We start from the raw sequence: 19432 nt of genomic DNA, 5'->3' as shown, positions 1-19432 counted from the left end.
TGAATTATCGGGCATTAGAAGGCACATGATAATCACGCAGTCGATCTCTGTTTCAATGATGGTTAATACACATAGTAAGAAATTGGACAGCTCGTTCATTATCTTTGCTTTGGATTCGAGCATAGGAAGAACCATCATCGAGCGATTTTGTTTCCACGTGGGCTTCAAAAATATAAGGTTGCCCAAAAATGATAGGATAACTACAAGAGTCTTGAACAAAAAAGTGAAAATTGTCTTTTATGTCTCCAATAGTTACCTACACATTAGGACATGCAGTATATAACTCTCTAGAAGAGTTGTTTGCAGCTCTCATTCGCAATCCTAGATCAACATCTATGGGCCATCCACCACTTTCATAGAGACTCCTTGCCATGACGTTTATCTCCGAGCCATGGTCTAAGAGTGCAATACGTGGTGTTTCTTTTTCTCCAATTTTGATAATTGTCTCTGTTGTTGCTCTTCCCCAATGTATACGGGAGTAGTGACTGCTTGGAATAAACCGAGCCTCTTCCTCCTCATGCATGTGCTGTAGACGGCCTTCTTTTTTAGAGGTGAGCTGCCCAATTAGTTTGGACCAGCTGACCATTACATTTTCAACTTCACTTCTTTAATTTTTACATTCATGCTTTATTTATCTTCAACTTCAATTACTGCAATTAATTCTTTAACTGCTTCAAGATGAATTCCTTGTAAAGTTTGCTTCTCTTCATCCTGCACAAAAACTTGAAGAACTTGCAAAAAAGCATGCACTGTTTCTTTAGCTTCATCACCAGCATATTGTCTTTTCCTTTTGATTATATTAATAATTACATCATGGAATTCACGTTTGGAAATTCCAAGAATTTCGCCTAAGGTGAATTCAATTTTGCTCTCTAGAATTCGTTCTTCTAGGACTCGTTTGACATCAGTTGTAGATTCTATGTCAAACTGCAATTTGTAGCCTGGTTGCTTACCTTTCTTCTTTCCTTTGGTCTTCTTTGTTTATGGCACATCTTCCATATCTTGATCTGGGGTTATATTTTTAGCAAGCTTTGGTTGTTCAAGTGTTCTTCTAGTTACCCGTTTTGGAGGGCTAGAAGAGGAAGGCCCTAGTTCATCTTCTATTCTTCTCTTTTCTTCAATTAAGACTTCTTTATGATTGATGTCAGCCAAATGTACAAAGGCGGAAAAAAAATCTACTGGTTTTTTCCAACCAGTTATTCCTCCAATGCACTGATTGATGTTAGCCAAATATCCTTTGGCTGTTTTACCACGTTCCATTTGATCTAGTGTCTGAATCCATACTTTAGATTGCACATTAGCTTTACATGCTTTCAAACTTAATTTAGTTGGCTCAAATTTTAGCCCATAGGTAGCTGCATCAATTGCTGTGTAGGCATTCATTACAGTTAAATCTTCTAATCTTTTCTTCATTCCACCATTGCCAAAATTTGGCTCCAGTGGAAAACCAATTTTAGCTACATGAATTTTTTCGTCTTCCAAAAAAGGAGCTTCACTACTTTAGCCTCACAGAAGGCACAACACTACTTCTTGTCATGTTGTTGGCTGTCACACCAAATACAATGCCTCTTAAAGCCTTCTCTCATGGGTCTTTAAGTTGATGATTATCCTCGTTCTTCAACTTTGACATCCAGCTTCTCCACCTTGGAACTAATTTCTGTAAGATTCAGCTGAAGGTCATGCATGCTTTTAATGAGTTCATCCATTACATCATTTTTAGAAGGAACATAAGAAGAAAGAGTTGATTGATTAGTCAAAGGAATAGGGGATTTTGAAGGTGAAACAAGCTCCATCAATGGAGTTATTAAAGTTGAAGTAGAGCCCACTCGCATCTGCTCTCTTCGAGCAATCATGTAAACTTCCGACACTTTACCAGGTATGCCTACTTCACATTCATTGTTGACTATGAAATGTATGGTGCATGGAAAGGAAAGAACTATCTTGCATGATGATGGTAGTACCCATGACTTTATTTCAGCAAAATTGGTAAAGGAATTGAAATTACATACTGTACCTACGCATTATCGCATAAAAGCTGCATTCTTAGGCACTAGATACAATGGCACACAAGAAGTACAAGATTTAGAAATTCAAATTGGTCCATATATTGAAAGAAGAAATTTCTTAGTTGTCCCACTACAGTCAAGCGACATTATTTTAGGAATGCCATGGAGACACCAGCATAATCCAAATATAGATTATTCCACACACACAATGAATATTAATTTTCAAGGAAAATCTATTACATTATATGGTATGCATGCATCTCATATTTTTCCACTACTTTCGCATACTCAAGCAAAACGTGCACTACGCAAGAATACTAAATCACATCTCATTTGGGTGAATGAATTGCACGCAAAGGAAAATCATATGCATCCTAGGCATAAGGAATTTCTTGCATATTTTAAGGACTGTTTTGCAGAAGACCTACCACCAGGTTTACCACCATCACGTCGAGAAGACCATAAGATTGATCTAATACCTGGCACACAACCACCTTGCAAAGCACCATATAGGCACAATCAAATAGAGCAAAAAGAAATCCAGAGTCAAGTTGAAGAATTACTAAATAGAGGCTTAATTCGACCTAGGAGTTCCCCATTCGGTACACCTGTACTCTTAGTCAAGAAAAAGAATAATACCTATCATATGTGTATTGACTACCGAGCATTAAATAAGATCACTGTAAAGAATAGGTATCCTATACCTAGAGTTGATGACCTTATGGACAAACTGCAAGGATCTTCTATATTTAGTAAAATTGACCTTAAGTCTGGATATCATCAGGTGAGGCTAGATAGATCCGACATATTTAAGACTGCATTCAGAACACAGTTTGGCCATTATGAATTCTTAGTCATGCCATTCGGATTAACTAATGCACCTGCTACTTTCAGTAGAATGATGAACCGTATCTTTCTAAAATATCAATATTGTGTGATTGTTTTCTTTGATGATATTTTGGTGTTCAGTCAAAGTGAAAAAGAGCATTATGAGCATTTATCATTAGTTTTTCAATTACTGAAAGAAAATCAATTGTTTGCAAATCCTGAAAAGAGTGAATTCTTTAAGACAGAAATAGAATATTTGGGTCATATTGTATCAAAAGAAGGAATTAAAGTTGATCCTAAGAAAATTGATGCAATATTGCATTGGCCTGTTCCTAAAAATGTACATGAATTACGCTCATTCCTTGGTCTTGCTAGTTTCTATAGGAAGTTTGTACGTAATTTTTCATTACTTGCTTTACCATTGACCAAACTTCTTAAGAAAGGAATTGTTTATCAATGGACTGAAAATCAACAGAAATCCTTTGATTTACTGAAACGTGCATTAACCAATGCCCCTGTACTACAATTACCTGACTTTAACAGACCATTCTTTCTAGTTGTGACCGATGCTAGCGGATCAGGAATAGGAGCCGTACTAATGCAAGACAACCATCCAATAGCATATTCTAGTTCTAAGCTGAAACCCTCTGAGCTCAAATATTCCACTTATGACAAGGAACTCTTAGCAGTTGTACAAGCATTAAAACAGTGGAAGCATTATTTAATGGGTTCAGAATTCATGATAAAGACCGACCAGCAAAGCATTAGACATCTACTTAGCCAACCCCAAATTTCTGACCGTCACGTCAAATGGGCTTCCTTCATTCAAAGTTTTCATCCTATCATTCAATACCAACCTGGAAAAGAAAATGTAGTTGCTGATGCATTGAGTAGAAGACCTGCAATTCATAATATTTCTATCATATCTTTTGATTCTTTGATTGCTATGAAAGACACATATCACCAGGATATTACTTTTCATTCTGATTGGCAAAAATTAGTTCAAAATAATTTCATTCCTGTTGATTCATTATCATATAATGATGGATTTATGTTTTTTGAAAAGAGACTGTGTGTTACTATTCCATTCTGATCTTTTGTTTTGAATGAAATTCATTGTCCCCCATATCAAGGTCATAGAGGTATCATATCTACATTACGCATGTTAACTGAAGATTTTTATTGGTCGCATATGGATGCAGATGTATCTAATTTCGTTTCTGAATGTTTGATTTGTCAAAGAATAAAGAGACATCATGGTAAACAGTATGGATTACTAATGCCTTTGTCTATTCCATCTAAACCTTGGGAACATATTCTATGGATTTCATTACTGGTTTACCAAATACTAAATCTAACCACGACATGATTTTGACAATTGTAGATAGATTTAGTAAGCAAGCATATTTCATTGCATGTAAGAAAACTTTAACAGCATCACAAGCAGCACAGTTATTTTTGAAAACTGTTTTTACTAACCATGGATTGCCAAAAGTGATTATTTCAGATCGTGATTCTAGATTTTGTAATAATTTTTGGATTACACTGTTTGCAAATCTAGGCACAAAGATTGATTTCTCATTTGCATTTCATCCAGAAACAAATGGACAAATAGAAGCCACAAATAGCACCATTCTAGATCTTTTACGTGCATATACTATCTCTAAACCTCAGACATGGGATACTCATTTACATTTATTACAGTTTGCATATAACAATACACCGCACACATCTACAAAGAAAGCACCTTTTGAAGTCATTTATGGATATAGATTATCTACACCTGTTGCATCTTTGTCTAATAGAATTCAGAGTGCTGATGATATTGCTATTATGCATAACAGTATTTTTGATGAGGTTAAGGATATGATTGCTAAAGCCCAACAATCATATACCAAACAAGCCAACAAGAAAAGACAAGCCATGAATTTCAAAGTTGATGATTATGTTTGGCTTAGAATAGAAAAGCGTAGACTGCAAAGTGTAGATAGACATCCAGTTGTCAAATTAGCTCCTAGATTCTATGGACCATTTAGAATTATTCATAAGATTAATGACAATGCCTTCAAGTTAGAATTGCCATCTCATTGGAAAATTCATAATACATTTCATATTAGTTTATTGAGACCATTTAGAGGCCAATTTCCTATCCACCCTGTTTATGAAAACCCACCTTTATTAGAGGAAGAAACTGAAATACTTGAACCAGAAGCCATCATAGACACTGACTACATGACCACTAGAACTGGCCGAAGGTATTCTAGAGATCTAGTAAAATTTAAGAACCATCCTGTAGAGGAAGCACAATGGATGCACGCTAGAGACTTAAATGCTTTCCCCACTCTATTAGCTCCACATTGAGCTAATAGCAATTGAGGTCAATTGCTATCCCACCCCGGGGGTATGATGCCAGGAGGCATATTCCACGGTGGATTTCGTGCCACGGTGGATTCCGTGAGGTTTTACGGTGGATTCCGTAAACTTAGATGACCGGGGCTCATACACAAAGAGGATTCTTTGTGCGAGAAGTTGATGGGGACGCCTGTCCTTTTCGGGCGTTTCATTAATTTAGTGCGTACGTGGGTGATTCCATAGCGGGTGATTCCGCAAAATGCATATTAAATTAATAAACGTTTATGAGTTTAGAGTGCGCACTCGTAATAAATTAAGGTTAGGATTTATTTCTAACCAGTTGATTTATTTTTGTAGCTGAAGACTGCTAGGTATTCACTTTTGTCGGTTTAATTGTATTATTTTACTAACGATTGTGAATGCTTCAGTTGATGTGTAGAGATAGCAGCAGTGGCGGAGGAAAGCATTGGAGTCTAGCGGGTATTCGACCTTTGGACTATATTTTGATAGGCGCCACGCCTATATTTTGTTATGTCTATAGAGACATTGATTATTGATTATTATTTTGTATACGCTTATGCGCACGGATATGTTATTTCTATTTGGACATTGAGATTGGGCGTGCCAGACTCTATGGGCACCGTCCATTAGCTTTATTTTCCTATTTTTGTAGAAAGCAAACTCAAAAGCTAAAAGCTTGTCATATTTTTGTAAATTGGGCTATTATTGAGCATGAAGATTGAAATATACATAAAATACATGCCTTGTGAAGCACTCACACAAGGTATGGGGGAGATTGAACCCAATTTGTCTCTTACCTCTTGACGTGCATGCTTTTACATGGTTTTTTGTGCAAAAAGGTAGAGTTCATTGTTCTTGGGGACCTTCAGGGATTCACTATGTGAGCTATCTGCGACCGATCTGCGCACCATGATCACTGAGCAAGTAGGCTATAGGGAAACAAGATGACAGGAGTGAATGCTCAACTGCATCATCATGGGTAACTGCATGTACCTCACTACTAGTAAGAGTGGTAACACCTACTACATCTGCTGTATCTCTGACTCTCCGCTCATGTTGAGTCTGTCTCTATCTCTACTACTCTCTAATCCATCTAAAGCATTTTCTTTGAACATGCCCAAGCTTACCACAATGGGAAGCAAACAACATTTGAAGTAGAAGAACCTATAGAAGACGACAAGGAATCAAAGTCATCATGAATAGGGCTATCCATAGCATCCACAGAGCTCAAGTAGTCGAGGGTTGTCCCAATGGAGGGAACCTACTCATAAAGACGATCAACTGCAAGTACATTAGTGGTAGAAGCATGCTACAAAGGCTCATGAAACCTCAACAGATGAGAGGACATAAAGGTATCAACCAAGGATGCAAAAGCTCCCACATGAAGAAGAGTCGTAGCCAACTGCATGACATAACCAGCCATAGTACAGTAAAGCATAAGAAATTTATCATAAGACCATATGGTATTCAGCCATGAAATCAGCCCATAACCATAATGGCAAACATGACTCTGTATTACATCAAACCACATAGTAGCATCCAAGTCAATGTAAGACTAGTAAGTGGCATAAGACCCTGCAATGGTCAAGCTCCAAGAGAAGTCCAAGTATCTCTACAACAACATCCAAATAAGTGGCTCTATAAAGTACATGAAAGTAGACAAAGTGCATAGCCGGGTAAGCATCAAGAGCAATTGCTCTCTGACTTGTATGGGCAAAAGCAACCCAACTAGCATAGAAGCTAGGCAACACAGGAGCAACAAAGCCATAACTGCTAAACCCATGCAGTGTCATGAAGTCTAGTGATCAAGGAGTAACCCGCAAAGAACCAAGCATCAATGAGCAATGAAATCTCAATAACCAACTGCCAAGAGAATGGAGCAAGCACTCCTCAAAACATGTATCTGTATCCAAGTAAATCCAAGATCCATAATCCGGGCATTAAGGTCCAAATAGCATCCAAGCTGCATAAGTGATAAGCCAACCAAATGTAAATTGCTCCACAAAATTCTCAAATGCAAGTTGATTCAAGCCCGAACATCTACGAGGCTAACGTAGCCGAAGCCAAAAGCATCCACATAAGACATCAGTCCCATAATGGGTAGCAGGAGGCATAAACCTTGTCCATTAAGACCCTATGAATGTCTCACAATCCTAGACCAATAGACATTAGCCACCTTGTTAGCAGAAGCTAAGTTAAGACCTCGAATGAGTCAAATAACCTCTACCCTTAGATTGCTAAGGACATCAATACAGTAACTAGCGGTGAGTGTAAGGGCTTTGTAGTTATATCATAGTGTTGCTACCAGAAATACGTATAGAGGGGAGTAGTAGTGACTCTAAGCCCTGCTTGGTTTCCACTCTATGTGTGATTCCCTATACCCGGTGGTGAATCCTCTTATGTGCGGCATCACGAGGGTGTAGTCCTAGGATGTGCCTATGATGTACCGTTTCTTTGATTGAATAACACAAGAGTATACATTAATGTCATATATCGTGTTACCTTTCTGTGCTGTGTTGAGTGAGTGAATGAGTGCAAATGCATCACTCAGCGGAAATAGGGGGGCTAAGTTTTAAGTTTTTATATAATTGTAAATAAAAATATCTAAAAAGCAATTTAAAGCATGCAATTGTGTTTTGTTGTAATGATCGATATGTGTGGTATATACAACACGTCTGGGATTCAATCCTTGATGACCAGGGTTCAATATTTTGTTGTTTGGTTTTTAATATTTTCCTTAAAAATTTTCTAACTGCTGCCAATAAATCTTACTGGCCCCTCCCGATTACCCGCCAGAGACGACAAGGCCAAACCCCAAGTTATATATCCTAGCCCGTCCTCTACTAAGCAAGTACCTGCTGTTGGCTCTCAAATGGTGGAAGAGAATGTGGACGTCGGCGATGAAGTCTTCTCTGCAGACGAGGGTGCCGCGGAAGGCCACCACCAACTGTGGAGCTCCCATGTGGCTGCGGTTGGGATGCAGGTGGCTCCAGTACACCGCCCCGAACAGCTTCCCGTCCTGCTCCGCGATAGGCCTCACCATCTCGTAATGGAACGTCTCCCACCACACCAGCGTCTTCCTCTTCATCGTGTCCAGGTCCTCCGCCCGCCTGCACGACCACCACCGTCCCCCTGATTCCCCTCCATATCCATCTTCCAGCTCATTAATCTGCTTGTATTCCCACAGACCTGCCAGCCTGTCATTCTCCATTCTGTACACCCCCTTCACCAGCGACGCCATTATTGCCCTCCTGTGCGTTGGCTCGGTCCTGCAAAGGAAAGCAGCCATGGATATTCAAGCCCCAGAGAGACACACACACACACAGAGAGAGAGAGAGAGAGAGAGAGAGAGAGAGAGAGAGAGAGAGCAGATAATCAAGATCTGAGATCAACTACGCAGTCATAAGAATTAAGCTACAGAGAGAGAGAGAGAGTAATTAGATAACTAGCGCGTGTCCTGAGCTCTACAATTCACAAAGATCTGCTAGTCACAGTCAGAGTACTGGCCTCCTTCGCGGCCTGTGTTTGAGAGAGAGAGAGAGAGAGAGAGAGAGAGAGAGAGAGAGAGAGTAAATAGAGCATTATTGCTGATGCTTAGATCTAGTGCTCACCATATCGGCCCAGGAGAGCGATAGTCGTAGGCCCCCAACGCAAGCTGCTCGAACAGTTGTTGATTCTTTCCGGTGCTCGAATCCCCCTGCGGCATTTCTCTGAAATGCTTCAGTGCCAAAGGATGGTGTACATACACACAGAGAGAGAGAGAGAGAGAGAGAGAGAGAGAGAGAGAATAGAGGCGTTTTGTGCAGACTCACTGCAGAGGGTGATGAACGCGCTCGCGTCAACCTTCAACTGAACCAATGCTTTCTTTTTGTGACTTATCTATCGAGCTGGTCGTAACGACGGCCGTAGCCTGTCACAATGTTTGTCTTCACATTAGCTGTCACTATGTCCACGCAGTAAAGTAACCAGGCTTGTGAAGAGGCAGTAGGGGACAAGGGTCAATCGTGAAACTTGTAAGGGTAATAAAAGAAGGGAAGATGCTGAGAATTTTGATTAGCTGTTACTCATTGATCTACTAAAGAGTGTAACATTACTAGCTCATTGGAGTAGGTGTAGGTGGTCCATGGATCATCTCCTCTTTCTAGGGATCGTGAAGAGAAGATTTCTAAAACAAAGGAGGCTCTACATAGTGAGTTCAAGATGAAAGATCTTTGGAATTATGCACTTTTGTTTATAATATGAGGTTTACCCCTACCCCCCCAAAAAAAAGTAAAAGAAAAGAAATTACATATTTTAAATTGAGTAAGAGATTCTAATAATTAAAAATTCAATATATAGACTTAGACTCAGTCAATTCCTCTCGATGTCCTTCATATGATCATATATTCAAATCACAAAAGTAACGAATGTACAATTAGAAACACCCTCCCCCCAAAAAAAAAGATAAATAAATACAAAACATCTTTTTCTCATTAGTTGGCCCCCTTAGAGCTAGAACAGGCACATGTCAATCAACCTGGAGAGTTAACAAAGCTCAAAAAATAGCTCGTGTGGCAAGAAAATCTTGATTATACCTAACCTCATCATTGGCAAAAATGAACTTCATATGGTAAACCAAGTACCATAAAAAATGGTGGCTACTAGATTCACCACCAAAAGCAATGTTTACATGGGCAATGTGGCCATTCTCTCCCTACAAACAAATCTTCTCTCTCCTCCTTTAACACATTGAATCCTTAAATACAGTCAAGTATTCTAAATCAAGTGGCCCGTCAACTTGTTTGTTAACAATCTCACCACTTCAAGTATATGTACTTGTGTGTGGTGGGGCTCTTACCCCAGTGACTTTAACTTGGACAAAAAGGAATTTATGCAAATACACCAACTAATATACATCTGGGATGTGGCTCATGGTTCCTGTCCACAACATGCTTTAAACTTTTTCAAAAATCGTTGCTCTCTTAAAATGAGCCCTTGTCACAATTAGCAAAGTTGTGAAGTGTAGGATCCATAGACCACCCCATTTGGATATATCACTTACAATCTCAATAGTCCCTTGTGGCTACCTTTACTTGCTAGACTTTAAAAGTGTAGTAAACTCCAAAGGTATCCCACTTTGTCTATAATAGGTAGTAGACAAACTTGCATAGGACTTTCATGAGTATGAAGTCTAAGGCTATTTATGCATCATACAAATCATAGTTTATAGGCCACATTGAGTTGTGTGTAAAATCATACTCAAATATAATCATGGAAAAGCGAGCTATCATCCACATTGCACAATTTAGAAAAGTCATGAGTGACTCAACTAAACTTCATAAACCATCCTTTGCTCTATTTGACTATGTGCTTTGGTCCGAATCTTAAATTTCTTATGTACAATACACTATTCAATTCAATAAATTTATAACATTCTATTTCATTGAATGTGTGTGTGTGTGCGTGTGTGTGTGTGTGTGTGTGCGCGCGCACACACGTGCTTAGAAATAGAATCAAACATGTAATAAGAAAGAAGCCATGTTCTAGAATCGTTTGTCTAACTCACACTCTACAAATAAATTACTAAAGATGGTATTTGCATTCACTTAATGCTTATCGCCCAAATGGTTTGTGCAAGTGGATGCTACACAAACACTCAATCACTCACTCACTCACTCACACAGACACACACACACATACACACACACCTGCTCTCTCTCTCTCTCTCTCTCTCTCTCTCTGCCCATTGGTTGTGCTGAAAAATAGAATCAAACATATAGTAAGAAATCAAGCATGCTATAGATTTTTTTCCAAATTTCCTATTATAAAAAAAGGCTAAATATGCTCTCTACACTCATTTAAAACTTGTAGCACATAATTTATGTAACTCGGCGATAGAGTCATGGCAGATACAAGTCGAGACTTGTGCAAACTTAGTCAAGTTGATGAGTCTGTATAACACATATCCTCACCTTATTTTCTGTTTGATTAAGAACTTCTTTGTAATCAACTGATAGTGCCCTTCAAAATAGACTATTTGTAAACTCATTGAAGTAAAGCTAGCATGATATAAAAGTATTGGTGTGCTACAAACTTCTCTCTTGACATGGTCCATCTTTTATTTTTATCTACATGTGAACTATAAATCAAATATTAGTTAATTACTAAAATAAGTTGATTGACATGCGCATGGGATGGTTCTTACACACACACACAAGTGTGTGTATGTGTGTTACACAAAGGCTATGGTAATACATAATAAAAATTATATCAACAACAAAATGCCTTTATGATCAACTAATGCGAGGTTGATGAAGGAGTGTTCATCGCTTTACTAAGAGTTACAAGGGGCATGCAAGGAGATCCATAATTGAGGGCCAATAAATTACATAACTTCTTAGCAATAGCATTTTAGAGAACTAAGTACATCAAAAGGTATGGAGAGTTTGCACATGCTACATGTAAAACTAGCAATATAGTTGATTCGTAAGGACTAATAAAAGTAAATGTGTGTTGTAGATGTTGCTTAGGGGCTTCACTATATATAAACCCTCTATACCACATGTGTTGGTCTATTTAAAAATATCATTACCTATGAATTTCTTTGAAATAAAACACACCTCCTTTCTATTCAATCTAACAATGATCCCTACATAGTCAATAGGTGTGTCGGGATACACATCAGTATAAGTAGAATAAATTCACACCTCTTGACCAACTAGCAGGTGCTAGGTTTTCTAAATCACATACGCAAAATATAATTTGACCATGTACCTTTAACCAGATATAAACACTTAACTGCACTAGGTTTATCCAATCAAACCATGTCATGATCACTCAATCACTTGATCAAAATTAGATGAGACCATGCAATTGGATGCTATCTTAGGAATCTTCACCTAACACTCATCACTAGAGTAATTACCCTAAGTCAATGTTAACCTCAATTGGAGATGGCAGAAATACGAAGCAAAGAGTGGAAAAAGGACAGAGAAAGAGCAAAGGCGCACAATTCGAGATGGCAGAAATATAAAGCAAAGAGCGAAAAAAGGACAGAAAAAGAGCAAAGGCGTAGAGGCGGCCCCTAAAGCTAAGCTGAGACAAAAAGCACAATTTTAAATGGAAGGTGCCTCAAAAAACTCTAAAAACTCTTGTAAAAGAACACGGTGCTCCCTCCTGTGCCATTTGTAAAAGAATAGATGGGTGTAGGCTTAAGGCATGAGGCAAGAAGAGGGAAATAGGAAAAAGGACCTTGCCACAATGGTCGGTCATGTAAAAAGGGATGGGTGCCCATGGGATTTTAGGGCTTGTATACAAAGTTCAAAAAGTGAATGCAAGCTCATTCTTTGGTATGTGGCTAACAAGAGTCCTCTCTTCTTCTCTTCTTCTCTTCACCTTGCTTGTGTGCGTGCTCTTGAGAGAGGGAGTATGAGAGTGTGAGGGAGTGAGTATGTGGGAGTGAGGGATCAAGAGGGTGAAGCTCTTCACCATCTCCTCTTCTCTTATCTTCTCTTCTCTTTTCTCTCGCGCGCGTGGCTATGGTGGATGGAGCTCGATGGAGGAGGCTTGAGGATGCTTGAGCTAGCATCTAGGATCGTGGAGCTACCAGTGTGTGCAAGGGAGGAGGCAACTCATTTTGGCATCAAGGTAAGCTCACTACACTTGTAGGTTCGATAACACATCGGCTAGGTGATAGATAGCCATTAGAGCTCTCTTGAAACACTTGAAACAATAAGTGGTATGTGGGTCTCAACGGTTGAGTGTGAGCTCCCTCCACATTTTGGTTTTGTTGGCGAGACCAACGAATTCAAGCTTGAGCACTTGCATGCCTCATATCAAGCATCGAAGTAAGGGATTCATTCCCGAATCAGAGCTTGAGATAGGTAGAAAATTTGGGTTTTTTAATCTTCAATAAAAGTATTTTGGTTGTTTGATGATTGGAAAAGAATGGGCAATCATTTCAGTTATTTGCTTTCGATTCTTGTTGCATTTAGTGTAGGTTAGGATTAAGAAATTGGATTGGAAAAGCGTAGGGTTTACTGCTATAAAATAGGGAAAAACAAGGCACAAATTGTGGTAAATGGGAAAAAAAGAGTGTTTGAAATTATTAATTTCAGCGAGTGATTGGGGATAGTAAGTCCTTGCCCGAGAAGGGGTTTAATGATTAGGAGACCATAGAAGAGCTCATTTTTTACCCTAGCATTCAGAGAGAGAGAGAGAGAGAGAGAGAGAGAGAGCTTCCATTGGTGATTCGATTCAAGTTTGTGATTGGGGAGTTCTTTGCATGCATCAGGTATATCAAACCCTTCCTTCTATTTCCTTATTGTGATCTAGAAGTTTGTGTGCCTTGTGATTGCTTGGATCATTGGATCTAACAAAATCATCCTCGGCGCTGCCGTCATCGCGCGCAACTCGGCCCGTCCGAGTGGCATGGTTCTGGGTCGAGTCCCAAAATTGACCCTCGGCTCTCTTGCATTTGGCCAATTCGGCCCGTCCGAATGGACAACTCAGTCAACACCGTTAAATTCAACCCTCGGCCCTCGTGCCTCGGCCTGTCCGAATATCCCATTCGACCCAGTTTGGATTCGGCACTCGGCCAACTTGATTTGGCCCAAACCAACTCAGTCATTTCCACTCAGCCACATCCATTCGGCAGTTCAAGTCGCAAATTCAACCACTGTTCCTATTCGGTCCTCGGCCCCATTCGAATCCACCACTCAGCCCCTACAATCGGGACGAGTTAGATTTTTGTAAATTTTTTGGAAATTTGCACTAGACCCAACTAGATTTCAACTGCACAAACCTTTGTGAGCCATCCTGACACTGAGAACTCGATTCTGGTGCAAGGAATAGGTGAATTCGCAAGACGCAGCCGCTTCGCAGCTTGAGTAGATTGTTGAGAGAGTCAGCGCCTTAATGGCAGCCAGTGGAGTCATAGACCCCGAAATGAACCTAAAACAAGTAAGATGACGCAGTAAGAAACCCTAAAAGCTATCAAGATGGTGAGAATTTGATTGAAGAAGCCTATCAGGCCTAAGATGAAAGGAGAGTGCATAAGCCACTTAGACACTTGTTCTTCGCACTCACCTTGATTTCCAGCACTTGAAGTACACCTAAGAACAACCAAAATACTGATTGAGCACAACTGCATGGAAAAGAACACATACACACACACACCCACACTGAGTGGAGGTAATTTGAGGATTGTATACAATAATGAAGGAACTCACTCAGATAAAAGAACTTGAAGAAACCCACCAATAGGAGAAGGTCCTAAGACATAGACGGGCAATCGGAGCCCAGCGTAGGACCAAGCGAGCAGCGCGACAGAGAGGTGGATCTACCCAACCTGCTTAACCTTATCGACAGCTTGGTGGAGCATGAGAATGCAACCATATCATAAGAAAGCTCAGACCGCAAGTAGAATGAGGAACTCGACTTAGGAGTTTTCCCAGAAGCGATCCAGCAGTTGGTAAACAGCTATGATTCTCACATTCGGTATGAGCACCGTATGGTAGAACGGCAAAAGCCATCATAGCTGACCTAGAGGAGGAAAGGAAGCTAGCCCACAAAACACTACAAGGCATAGTGGAATACAATCGAGACCACCACACTAGGAGCCTGAGGTAGAACACAGAGATGCGAGAGATACGGTGAGTGTTGAACCTAGCAGGTAGGAATCGAATTGACCATGAGAGTGTTAGAAGGAGACTTGACGCTAAGTGAGCTTATAATGAGGCGATCTCTAGACAACACAACAGTAGAGCAGAGTGCTACAGCATTAGCAATGTCATTACTAGTAGGGTTAGGGGTAAACCAAGGCTTCAAGAGCCAGTCTAAGATACCAATTGCTAAGTAGCTCAATAAGTACCAGCCCCATTATGATCCATACAGCTTCATAGAGTAGTTTGAGCAGGTCTACAAGGTCAATAGTCGCACCAACTTGACTCAACGCTCTCAAGCATTCAAGCTTTGCTTAGGCGACAAGGGTTGGTACACAAGTCTAGATGTCGCAGAGTGAGCAAACTTCAATGGCCTTAAAAATCTCTTCATTAAGATATTTTTCGAGCTTGGATACTCTGACAACCTGCTAATACTTATGAATGTCAAGCAGAAAGAACAAGAGAACATCCACGACTATGTGACTCACGTGAGGAGTCTCTTCAAGAATCCCAATGGGTGATTGATCGACCGAGAGAGCAGTGTCGATGGTATTCATCAATGGAATACGAAATGAGGATGTTTATAGAGCCTTAGCAGGCAACTCGAGCTTGCAGCAAGACATGCTAGCTAGGGTGCTCAAAGAAACCATTCGAGTAGACGATTAGTTGAAGGAGAGGAGCTCCAAGAACTCGAACCAAGAAGAGACCAACTCTAGAAGTTCAGAGAGAGCTTCAACATCCAGAGAGTGATCAGGCACAAGTACCTAAGATAAGGAAAAGGCCACGGACACCAACCAAGAGTTGGCTGATATGAAAATGGAAATAGTCAAGATATAGGAGGAGATGCTAAGATGACCAACGCACCTACATGTCCAATGTGTGTATGTGGTGGAAACCACTTGCCAGCCGAGTGTCAAGACCCCAGGTCATGACCTTGTGCTAATTGCGATAGGTTTGGTCACGATGTTGTGCATTGTAGATTTCCTAGAAGACTTCCATACTCACAACCACTACAACAGAAACGAGGGATAGACGTACAAAGTCGAGCGCGTCTATAAGTGCGTGTAAACGTGCGTGTAAATAGACACAAATTTTGCGTCTATATATCCGCGCAAATAGACGCTAATATAGATGCGCCAGCAGACGTACAATTATTTAACCACCTAAAATTAGCAATTCACATAATTAAAAAACCAAAGTTAATAATTATTTAACCACCTGAAATTGATTCTTGAGCATGCACATGTGCACATGATAAAAACCATAGAATTAAGAATACACATTGAATCATTGAATTAAAAAAATAGAGTTAATAATTACTTTTTCATTGCTCTCTAATGAATGGCAGTTCCTCCAGTTGACAAGCCTGATATAAGTAATTAGCGGCAAGCGACAGAAACCTTACAATTAGTAGCAAGCACTGCAATATGTATATCGTAATTTCTCTACGTACTTGAAGATGATAAAAGACACTTCCTTTTTATTATGGAAAATTCAATTTAGCTTTAAATTTGACTATTGATTCTTGAGTATGCACGTGTGCGCATGATAAAAAACATAGAATTAGGAATACACATTGAATCAATAAGCAAATTAAGTATGTTACAGTAAATGATCCATCTCATCTTCAATGAGATCAACCCTTGCTAAACTATCTACTTCTAGGTCTATGTTACCAAGAGGTAATGAAACAAATAAGTCTATCCCACTATCAGATGTGTTGCTATATTGCTCAATAACTTCATCGATATCATCGACAATCACATTATTGTATTCTTCTGTGTTTCCTTGAACATCCTCGCGAGGTTCATCTTGTACTATATCAAACATATCATCCATTATGGTGTCATCATGCACATCATCATTAATTGTTGGATTGCCATCTGCTATCTCCATGTTGGTAATATTACCATATATTGGTTTTGAACGATTAGATATAGGGATGACATACCACCATCGATTATTGTTTACCATTGGATGATACACAACCTGTATTTGAAAAACAAAAGCAAAAAACTTAAGTACTTATTATTTTGTGTATATATATCACATGTATACATATAAAAAAATTAGCCTTTGCATATATACCTGCTCGCATTGTTGAGGTAGTACTAATGTGTCATTCTTGTTTGGGTGAAATTTTGTAGAGTCAATGATTACAAACCACTTGGATGACGTCTGATTGTGCAATGCTCACCATTTGTTACCACTTCTTTAAACCACTTCACATCCAGTACATATATAAAGAATCGTCTGAAGTCAAGCTTCAGAATATCTTGGATCAAGCCACAATAACCTTCCATGATACCATTGGCATCCTCAAAGTGAGCAAGGACACCACAATCTTAGGTATTTCTCTTTTCATCTATACGTTGAGTTCGAAGATGTTTACCCTCACACCAAAGTGCATTGAATAATGTGCACTAGTAGTAAAAGATAAAAGATCAAACATGTCAATTATTTATATAAAATAAAACTTATAGAAACAAATTAATTGATAGTATGTCTCACCTTTGATAAGCAACCTCGTGCGTATTCCCACTCTTCTTGAGATATATTAATTTCCTCCTCTTTTTCCATTCTCTCCATTTCCTCATGTAACCAATCTATATCAATATGACGTGGGAGCGCATTTAGATGATCTGGAAATGAGACATTACGTCCATATCTAGTGTGAAATTCTTGTCTTTCGCTTTTTCTTCTTGCCCTTGCTTCATTATATAGTGTCACCCATTTGCTCATTACATCACTATTGAGCACACAAAAACTATTTAACTTACGAAGTTCTTCTTTTGTTAGCACTTTACTCATTCCTTTTCCTTGAGGTACTATAGAGGTCATCCTCAAGTCTTCATCATCTTTCCATAGTCATGGCTGAGAGGGATCCACTTCAGCAAGATATTCAGAGATATAAACAAGGGATGATTACACTAAGGGATGATTACACTAACCAACCCTCAGCCATGCTTCCCTCATGACGTGCTTTTTGCCTCACAAAATCTTTCAAGGTTTTCATGAAGCGCTCAAGAAAAAACATCCACCTTACATGAATTGCCCCACAAAGTGCGATCTCATCAATCAAATGTACGAGTAAATGTAATTGAGTAGTCAAAATGGATCGAGGAAAAGTTTCCTCCACCAAACAAACCACCTCAACAGATAATACTCGAGCATCTTGCAATGTGTTTGGATCAATTTCCTTCGAGCTCACGTATCTGTCAAGATGTATTTGAGAATTGTTTATTTTTGTGTAGAAATTCAAAGATATATAATGAAAAAATACAATGTATACACATCTCACAAGCTCTCCCATCTTGTAAATGATATCACGTACATCTTTGGATACACAATGGGATATGCTAGTAGGAAGTACGAACTGAATGTAAACAATATTCATAGATCAAATGATTAGTTGAGAAAAAAGTCATCATACCCCAAAGTTTACACATAGTTGCTCCACTAATTACTATATTCATGGTTAGAGATACCCTTACTTGAATCATTTTGTGCCAATCGTGGGACTTCAAACTAGATATTTGCTCCAAACCTCTTTTCTTTTTCTTTATGAAGGCTCCCTTGAGACATCTCATACATCCTGTGGGTGTTCGAAAGCTATATATTTGTTCCTTCACTATTTTTTCATCGTTCTTTGACAACATCCAAGGTGCATGGGGTAGCTCAATCTTTCCTCTGGGTCCAATGCATGGCCAGGCTCGTCTCATGCGACCAATGTTACGTAAATCCTCCCTTACATTAACTGAATCACGAGCCCCTATCAAGTGATCCCATAATGTAGATACAACATTTTTGAATATGTGCATGGGGTCCAACAGGTGATTGATCTTGAGTTCAGTCCTGTACGGAAGACAAAAAAATATAGAGAATCTAACAAACAAACAATATATTATGTAAACAATTCATCATGCTAAATACTTTAAAGTCAATCGAGAGAAATGCACTTCTTACCGACTCATGCCGAGTGGAGGGTGGCTGTCGGCATTAATCCATCTCTCCTTCCAATCTCGAATGGTTAGAGATTGTGGAGTCATTCCATTAGTAGGGAGAACATATTTGGGATGGTCAATAGGAAGAAATCGATGATGATTGTCGTAGATAACTTTCTTTAAACGTACCGGCCTAGAGGAAACTAGAGAGGGACCGCAAATAGGACATGCATGATATCTTGACGTGGTTAAACCTGAAAAAACAAGTGAATTAATAAAATGCAATTGATTCAAGTCTTGAATTTCAAATATAGAGTTATATACATGTACCTGAAAAATCTCCGTATCCTGGAAAGTCGTGCATGGTCCACAACAACATGGCCTTCAATGTGAAATCTCTAGAGGATGTAGATGCACTTGTATCTTGCACCTCAATACCTTCTCATAACATTTCTAACTCTTCAATCAAAGGCTCTAAGTAAATGTCCATGTTTTTTACCTTGTGCTTTCCAGGAATCAGAAGAGACAACATCACATGTCCCTTTTTAATTGCCATGGATGGAGGAATATTATAGTTCACCAATACCACTGGCCATACACTGTATGATGTGCTTTTGATGCCAAATGGATTGATTCCATC

At 39.2% G+C, this 19432-nt stretch overlaps 1 protein-coding gene across 5 annotated transcripts in view; it reads right to left on the bottom strand.

The window, feature by feature from the left end:
• Nucleotides 1-9049, bottom strand: part of LOC148037164 (GDSL esterase/lipase At4g10955-like) — a 30378-nt gene extending 21329 nt beyond the window's left edge. For 3 of the 5 annotated variants that reach the window (XM_087676090.1, XM_087676093.1, XM_087676091.1), the window contains exons 1-2: nt 8819-9049; nt 8063-8476 (exon numbers count right to left, since the gene is read on the bottom strand). In XM_087676090.1, coding sequence (XP_087532216.1) covers nt 8063-8476; nt 8819-8913 — 509 coding nt within the window. In that variant the 5' untranslated portion in view covers nt 8914-9049. Of the gene's footprint in view, nt 1-1428; nt 1658-6957; nt 7171-8062; nt 8477-8818 lie in introns of those variants that run through there. The other 2 variants (XM_087676094.1, XM_087676092.1) reach the window with 2 other exon arrangements.
• Nucleotides 9050-19432: the final 10383 nt, after the last annotated feature.

The sequence above is a fragment of the Lygodium microphyllum genome, chromosome 4 (assembly GCF_053477565.2).
Source record: "Lygodium microphyllum isolate KBCC chromosome 4, Lygodium_microphyllum_v1.1.10, whole genome shotgun sequence".
NCBI lineage: Eukaryota > Viridiplantae > Streptophyta > Polypodiopsida > Schizaeales > Lygodiaceae > Lygodium > Lygodium microphyllum.
This window is presented reverse-complemented; position numbering and strand designations above follow the sequence as displayed.